Source organism: Rhagoletis pomonella, unplaced genomic scaffold (genome assembly GCF_013731165.1).
Source record: "Rhagoletis pomonella isolate Grant_MI unplaced genomic scaffold, Rhpom_1.0 Rhpom_scaffold_00007, whole genome shotgun sequence".
Taxonomy (NCBI): Eukaryota; Metazoa; Arthropoda; class Insecta; order Diptera; family Tephritidae; genus Rhagoletis; species Rhagoletis pomonella.
The window spans coordinates 67,280,046-67,289,334 of NW_023458561.1; the positions used below are offsets into that span (position 1 = coordinate 67,280,046).

Below are 9,289 nucleotides of genomic sequence, written 5' to 3' on the forward strand. Positions count from 1 at the left end.
AAAAAAAAAAAACAAAATTGAACCTTCATTGCGCTGCTACATTTCAAAACAGGAAAATATAAATAAAGATATAAGAACAAAAATACAAAACAAAAACGGAAATAAAGTACATCAAAATAAAGTAAAATTGAAAATTGCATTTCCTGCAGCCACTCTCTAAGCTTTACGTTGGTTGTGGTGCAAGATAGAAGTGGGGAAAAATATATATTGCATTGAAATATTTTCGCAAAAACATCTCAAAGCACTCATGCTATGCAAATAAAAATCCTATTTTATGCTATAAATGCTCATGGACTATGTTGCTGCTTCAAGGCGAATGGAAATTTTGATGCCACAAAAACGGCAGCGCAGGCACGCACTGTGGTTTAAGCGGCAAATAGTTGAAAAGTATTGAGTACAGATTATTTTTATTCACCAATTGGCATTCCATCGCATTGCTTTACCACCAAATTTCCAGACATGAGAATTGAAATAAATTTTAACAGACCTCTGAGTATTTTCTCTTTAAGGTAATGTTTTGAACTAAAAACATACATTTTCTAGTTCTACACATTTCATTAAGGGAATCTAATACACTTTCTGCAAATATCTGGGTATAATTTTGTTTACTTGCTGTAAAAAGTCATTGCAGCCTTTTGTGAAAACAATGACAAATGACTCAACATGTTCCAGCACTGCTATGCTCCGCTACCCTTTTCATTATTTCGCTGCTCTGTTAAAGAACTTGTGAATGTTTTGGCTAATGAGCCTTTAGAACACCGCATGTAAGTTTAGATGAAGGTATCGGAAGATAAGATTTTAAGTACTCCAGAAAGGTTGTTTAGAGCCCGTCTGTCATCTGAATCTTCATTCACAAACCGTAATAGATGATTATAAGTCAGCAAAAATCTTCGGAGCACGCCCCTTAGTACGCACCAACATGCTACCAGGGTGGAAAATCTTTTGAATCAATACTGCACTAACTTGTAACAAGGATAAAAGTGTTAGTGGAATTTATTGCTGATGTTGAGGAGGCATTTGAGATGGCTACCTTAGACTATGTGGTCTCTGCGGCCATACGGCATGGCTGACTTCGATCGTTTACCAATCGAATGAGCACTAGCGTCAGCTGCTCCGAAGCCTTTGAAAAGTTATTGTGCTTCTTAAAATATTATTTAAGCATATATGTATTTGGATAGCTCATAAAAACAACTATTTACTCATGAGGTATTGCGACCTTTAGTGTTCAGAGTAACGAGTAATTTGCGGACTGCGGTTCTTGGGAGCGTTCAATTTGGCCAGACGCAATTTTAAGGCCAAGCATAGAGGAAACTATCAAGTGCATCACTGGTGCAATGCTGGCACCTGCAAAATAACCAAGTATTTTCTGAAAGGGCCTGACAAGGTGGTGGTGAACTTCCTTCTCAGACTGAAGAGAGCTGTAAGCACTGATGGAACTTATTATGATACATCATTAATAAGGGCGGCATATGGTCACGATAGGTACCATCGACGACCCACTGTGCACATCTTGCTTGAATACTGCGATTATTATGAGGCTTAAATACGAACAAACGAATTGATTTTCTTTTCCTCCACAAAATACTAATTTTTTATGTTTTATCTTATCCTTTTCGTAATCTCAGATTATCAGTCTGCGAGTTAGAAGCCAGACTCCTATAGTTTCGTGCTTGTGTGCTATGCATTCTAGTGACCAAATGAGTCTATGTTCGGGCATAACCAAACTCAATTTGTGCTTACATAAATATCCTTTGAATGGACCATTCTTCTCATTTTTTTTTTATTGACTTATGCACAGTACTAAATACTCGAATCAAAGCCAAAAATACTACTTGATAGTTAAAGGCTCGTTTTTACAGGACAAACACGTAGTTGGGTTCAAAAAATTTATAGACCTATAGATTTTATTTTGTTTGTTTTCATTCGAATTTTAGATCGAATTCCGTTATTTTATGGCCATAAGTAACCTTTCATTTTCAAGCCTTAAAAACCAACTTAAAAAACATCGTTTCTGAAAATAAAACGTGATTAATTCTAGCTACCACTTAAGAAGCGCTATAGACGTTATCGGCTCACTGCTTACAGCATGCGACCGATAAAGCAGTCGATGTGTTCAACTGGAGGTTTTACATCCAGTTGACGTTAACCAGATATGGTTCAAACGGCCCTAAGTAGCTGGTGAACGCTAGGAGTTTTCAGGCCAAACTTCTTCAAAATGAAATCTAACTTCAGAATCGAATTAAAACTAAAAAATGTTACAAAATGTTAAATGAAAGTATGCAACCCTATTAGTTTGCCGATGGTTGGAAATCTAATGAAATGCTCAATAAATGCTTTATTTTTATTCTGCCTTATTTTTACGCTTCATTGTTGCATTGTGCGCATATTTATGAATTTGTTTCAAGGCTCAGCAACTCTGTGCGCACGAAATGCGGGAAATCTAAAAAAAAAAATAAGCGCACAATCGACGCAATTAAATGTAATAAAGCTAAAAACTTTTGCAAACATTAATGGCAGGAAAACAAAATAAATACGATTATATAGGCACGAGTTTCGAGGGGGTCAATCGAGCTAATTAGTGCGCTCCAGTAGTTGAAACAACAACACTCAACTCTTTAGGTTTTTTTTTTTTACGCCCAGCTAATTTTTCCACTTTACTTAAGCCATTTGTTTGCGCCAAATTAAACGAAGCAGCCATTTCAATCAATTTAAAACGAATAAAACGCAATTTACTCCGTACAAGTTACTACCTCTCCGTGCCACCCTGTGCGATACTTTTTAGAAAATGAAAAGAATCAAAAACTACGCCAAAAGCACAAAGGATTTCGGGTGCGGAGCAAATTGTGTACGGGTAAATGAATGCTGAGCCTCAGCAATGTGATTCCTATTATGCCTCGTGCAAGAGTTTAATGCCTCGTTGCTAATTTATTAGTTGATTGCACTGATTTCTTTATTTCTTTCTTTACATTTCTTTTTAGTCACTTATCTGTAGCGTCTTCACAAATTTGAACATATCTCTACCATTCTCTTTTCTTCTTCTTCTTCCATTTGCAGTTAAATGTCGCCGGTTTGTCGAAAGCATTGGTGGCTTACAAAGTCTATCAGACAATGTTCCGCGTTGTGAAGGAATCGGAAACGGTGGATAGCCGTCAACATTGCTTTCTACTGCAGAGCTCCGGACATGAGCCTCGCTATCTGAGCGTTGAGACGCGCCAGGAGTTGCTGCGTATCGAGAATAGTTGGAATGCGGCCATAGTCACGAGCGTAATTAAATTGGGCGTAAGTCAGTTGTGCTTTTTTTTTTTTTTTTGATGATTATTTGCGGGCTTATGTGTGTCTGTGTGTGTGTGTGGCAATGTACTTTTGAGCGTACGATTTGCTTTTAATACAGTCACTTAAACATTTACACACAACCACTTGAACGAATGACGGGATTTTACAGTTTATGGTTATTACGGTTACTCCATTACATTTCACATTTTCCCACAATGTAAATGGTGAGTCTCACACCACTCTCCATATGTACAAATACATATGTATGTATGTACTACATTAGATCATACCAGAAAACAAAAAATTTGCCGTAGACTTAGGGCTGATCTAAAGTATTTTTGCAATGCAATTTTTAAACACAAATAATTTTTTTGGCCGAACGTAGGGTTCGTATTTACATTTGTTGTCTTATCTTCGGCAAATAAATTCGGATCTTAAAATAAATGTAAAATAGCGAGACCTAGTAGGTGCCTTGCAAAAATATTTCAGACTCAGTGGTGTGTACGGCGCACTTTTCTTTCGTCGTTTTTAAGGTGGTGCGGTCTAATGTACATACACACACATTTGCGGTTGGTTGCAAGTTGTGTTCAGGACACATAGGGCTTTCGGTAAATTCGGTTGAATGTATGTTTGCCTACCCATGTTTGCGTGTGCGTATGTTTATATGCACGTGTGTGGATGTGTGAGGTATTATTTGTATGTCTTCTGCTAACATTTGTGCAATTACCGGTCGTCAGTCAGTCACTTCAGCAACCGCTCGAGGCCAAAGCGCATCATTGCCGTTGTGCCATTTTGCATGTTGGCCCGCAATTAGTGGCAACTTAACCTTGTCTACAAAGTTGTGTTTATAATCACCTTATTTTGCTGGCTCCGTATTATTTTTTGCCATTTTTACGCAACATTGTGTTTACGTGTAAGTACTCTATTTGTGAGTATTGTGTAAGCTTTTATCGCTGGTTGCTTGCCTTATGTGGGTGTGTGTGTGGACTTACCTGCGATGTTTCCCTTGTGTGTTCCTATGCTAAGGTAAGGTCAGGGCTATTATTACATAACCGTCAGATAAAAGTCATTTTTTATGCATACATACATACATATAACTTAATACATATACCTAAGATTATGTGTTCTAGATTTATGATGAAAAAATCAATATTTTGCGCTACTTATTGCAACAATCTACATAGAAGCGCGCTATCTTTTGACTGAGTAAACTTCTTTTCTGAAATAAAAAATCTATGGATTATCACATTTCAGTGTTACTATCAAAAATATTCAACGTAGTTGGCTCACGAGCTCCTGGAAGTATTTAAATGTAATTTTCCAGCTTAATCCTTAAAATATGTATCCTCAATATAGGATATGAAATAATAAGCTTGGTCACGCTGGAGCAGACAAATTAAGAAATATCTTATTTGTCGTCAGATATGGCTGAAAAACCTTGTGCGACAACGTACAGTGAAGTCTTGCATCTTTCGGGTTCACACGAGTTCTCTCAAGGAATCCGGTTTCCATGGGAAACCTTGGCTAGAAAATAGGACTATGAGCTGTGGGAAGTCGCTGAAATGCGCCTTGATGCTCATTTTTCGTATACTTTGGAACCACGTAAAAGTAACGGGTCATCGCCTGCTTTGGGATGTGAAATATTTCAAACCCTTTAAGGAACCGGGCTGCAACTCTCCTCTCTCCTCGTTTCACTTAAACACTCTCAAATTACGTAATTGACAAATAGAGTTGTCCTTTTGTCCTCAAGCACCCATTCTTACTCGAAGGGCAGGTAGGTAGAATAAGCTATACATACACTTGTAGAGAGGATTCGGCTGTCCTTCTCGCAGACAATACGCTGTTAAGCATATCCACGAAAAAGTAACAATGGGTACTAAAGTCCACCGAGAGCATCGGGTCAAAATTAAAAACAATCAAATTTTTTCAAAATTTAAATCAGATAAATCATGGAATAAAACGATTAAAATGAAAGAGTGATTTTTCTTTTCTTTAATAAGAAAACGATTAGTCCTCGATACAAAAAAAAGACATTCTTCTCTCCTCATAAGAATTGAAAGAGAGAAAGTTTCAATGGTGACTGTGATTTCAAACCCAAACTGATAGGTACTATGTATCGCCAGCAGTAACGCTAATGCCGAAATAAGAATCACAATTTTGATGAGTTACCCCAAGAAATAATGGCTTGAACACATTAGAGGTCTTCTATTTACATTCGGTTGGACTGACTTATTGGAAATATGACGAGATGATTTGATCTTTTCAAACAACTTGAATTAACATTACTTTATTTTGGAAATATCTTGTGCCATCGATTTGTAGAAGAAACTAGACATTTAATGACTATTCACGAAGAAAATCTAGGGACCCAATATTATCCTCCGTTCCCAGTCTTAAACAAGTTACACGAATTGAAGACGAACGCATTAAGCCCTAGTATCTGCGTATCACTCCAGAAAGTTCTGCCGTATTGTGCACTATCGTTCCGTCTTCTAATAGCTCGTATAAGGAATTTTTTTCGTTCTGCGATGGACCAATTTAGACTAACTAGTGTTGATTGTAATAATTTTTATTATTTTCACAAGTTCGCAAATGTTTGTAACCATTTTTATTTCCAGCAAATATCACACATACGCACCTACCGAAAAAGTAAAAATATTTTAATGAAAATTTCAAAATCAAAACGACAGATGACAACTGAACAGCTGTTCACTTACCACTAACCGCTTTACCGTCGTCCGCTGTAATTCTGGGTAGAGCTTAAGAATGAGACGATAGTTTAGTCTATACAGGCCTATTCGGCACGTCAACGAAAACTTTGTAACCGAAAAATTTAAAAATTGTATTAACAAAAAATTAAACAGAAACATTAATAAGCACGCGTTATATTTTTAGTAATTTTCATTGAATTTTTACTTGACCCTAAGGCTTATACCAAAAATTGCGAAATTTTAGTACATATAGGTCAATAATCTTGTATTTCAAGTAAATTATCTAAGTAATGAAATAATAATAATTAATACTTAATTAACTCTCAGAAAGATTCCGTAGATTTACTAAAAACTGCTAGAAACTTTGTAGAGAACGGCTGTCGGGACCATAGTTTAAATATTTTTGTTTATTTTACTCTGTGCTTGTTCGGTAGAGCACTCTGGGCCAGGATACCATTATTATGCAGCAGAAAAATGTTGCGCCTATCGCAGGTTGCTGCAGGTAAGCATGGAGAACCATGAAAAACACTAGCTTTTATTATTATATTAATTAGGAAGAATATAATAGAGCACAAGGAATTTTTATAACACTACTTCAAGCTAGCGATTTTCGAACATTTTTTTTTTTTTGAAATGCAAAACAAGTCATTAGCATTGATTTTGCTATTTGTATGGACTGCTATGCGACTAAGTTGTATTACAATGCAATCTTTTATTAACAGTTATAATATTTACCCCTACGATTCCTGATTGGATAAAAGTCTTCGTATCTTTGCTTCAACGTCTCGGTACCCAGGTATGAGTTGAATACTAAATATTTTTATTAAATATTTTCAATTCAGCAACAAGTTGTAATAAATTTAGCAGTACCACGGAAAAAGTGCAAATCGTTGTACTTAAATTGTATCCTTGCCTCGTATGAAGGCAGCTGACCCTTGGCATGGCTCGCAAGGCTGCACTCAAGTGTTAACCACTTGGCATTCATGGCACAATTTCCATCGTTTTAGGCTGTAAATATGTATGTATGCTTGGTTGCGCTAAAAGCCATGCACTTTAGCCAGACTGGCATACATATACATATGTACATACTTACATATATCTAAAGAATAGATGTATAATGACTTATGAGTCCAGAATGTTAAATATCGTCACTTATAGGCGATACAAAGCGATGAAACCACTCCTAGAATTTGCCGATTTCTTTTCGTGCCACTCGGCTAATTATAACATCATCGGCATTTTACTAATCTGGGATTCATATACCACCACACGACATGTATGTACATACAAATATTAGCGTGTATGTACTTATGTTCATAAATACTCAAAGCTTTTTTACAGGTTGTTGTTTCACCTTTTTCAAGGATAAAAGAAGCAGCAAACCCTGCAAAAATTCACTTACATACATACATATATTTTGACATTTTGACAGGAGCATACATATGTGTAAATTTAAGTGGAAATGTAAGCACACATATGCACGCCTTTATAAATATAGAACAGTTTAAGACCATGTCCAGACACTAAAATCACAACGCCTGCAGTACGAAATACTGAAATGAGCTACGACTAATATGTAGTGCTTAGTTGCGGTTACACACGAGGCACTTAAGCTGCAAATATGTTCATATATGTATATACAAACATATTTCCCACGAGAACTACACATACATCTATAACTACATAAATACTAGGGTGATTGACACGGTTTCTCCAGCCCGGTCGAGTTTTTCAGGATATTTTTAAGCGTTTTTTTTTTTGAACTCGTGATTTTTCGAATGCTGAGTAAGCCGGACTTTTACTATCAAATAAATCGATGTTTTAAATATTTATTTTATTGAAAATTTTTTTCCCCGACACAGGACTGTTGTTTTAACGACCTAATCTTTCATAAGATCGGTGTACCCCATTAAATAGGTATGAATTTTTACACGCCTTTTTTCTGTTTTACTGGTAACCCAAACACTAACAGCAAGTGTTACTAAATATAGAGAAAATATTCGTTAAATAAATCTGATATATCCGCTTTTTTTCTTAATTTGAAAATGAGGAAGCTGTGGTTTTCAAATGGCCTTTTTTCGAATAACTCGAAAACCGGTTTTCGAAAAAAAGCTGAACAATCGAACACCCTAACAAATACATATGCTTACATATGTCTCTATTTTCACAAGTCGCATATCGTTACCGCCCTTGAGCTTTATAACTTCCAACTAACATAACTTTCCGACACTGTCCAGTAGCCACTGACTGTTTACTTCTTTTTGTTCGTGTTATTCCAAGACTTTTGTTCTCTAGAAAAAATATTCGCTTGTAGAAGCATGTTATACCAAAAAGTTACTTGTTAGCAATCAAAGGACCTTTTACTCTGCTCATTCGCTCGAAGTACAATGACCGCCGGTTCAATGCGGTGATTTCATAGTTACACACATATACACGTGTGTATGTATATATATACATATATGTATGTATAATTTTTGCTCTTTTCTTAGTACATACTAATTTTTCATGTAGTCAAGGTACCAGTAGTTGCCAAACTTCTACACATGAGCATTTCGCAACTACTACGCTCAGTAGCAACGACTATTTGCGAGCATGCAAAAACAAAAAACATATTGCACATACGTATGTAGCTGAAAGTGGCTAAGTATGTATGCATGAAACTTATTTGAAGTGAAATTAAAGGAAATCAATAAGGCTATCAAGATATCAGCTGTCGCGTGATTTTCAGTGCAAATATACATACATATATGTAAATGTATGTACATATGTACATGAATAGAAGCAAGAAAATACAAAGTTGTTAACAAAATGGTTTCTACCCATAAAATTATGCATTTGAATGTACATACTTACATGACTTTGTGCGACATAGTGGGTGTTGGTTCGAAGACCACTACTATAGAGTCCGCACTGGCGACACATGTGTCTGCAACATCAAAATGTGTTAAAAAAAAATTATGCTGAGTGTGCCATAAATGCTTGCAGCATAAGAACTTATTTACTTACGTACTTCTACAAATCACAGGCAAGTCAAATTTATTCTAGATTTTTAATAGCAGGGCAATAAGCATTAAGCGCAGTTTTCTTAACAGGTAAACTTTTAAGTGTAGCGTCTCACGCAAGCCAATTATTTTAGTAATATTTCAGTTACATATGTAGGTGTATTATTAAATGTAGTTTATGACAGGGAATGGGGTGAATGACTTGAGGCTTTATTCTGATAAAGTCATTCTGGCTTAACCAAACGTGTTTTTAAGTGTTATAAGTGTGTATAAGAACAAAATGAAATATCAAAATTACTTTTT

The 9,289-nt window shown here is 35.9% G+C and overlaps 1 protein-coding gene across 7 annotated transcripts in view; it reads left to right on the plus strand.

The window, feature by feature from the left end:
• Positions 1 to 9,289, plus strand: part of LOC118743373 (gamma-1-syntrophin-like) — a 182,032-nt gene that overhangs the window by 108,262 nt on the left and 64,481 nt on the right. For 6 of the 7 annotated variants that reach the window (XM_036475999.1, XM_036476000.1, XM_036475998.1 and 3 more), the window contains one exon: positions 3,055 to 3,279. The exons of the other annotated variant lie outside the window; for it this stretch is intronic. In XM_036475999.1, the coding sequence (XP_036331892.1) occupies positions 3,055 to 3,279 (225 nt within the window). The remainder of the gene's footprint in view (positions 1 to 3,054; positions 3,280 to 9,289) is intronic. 7 annotated transcript variants of the gene reach the window in all.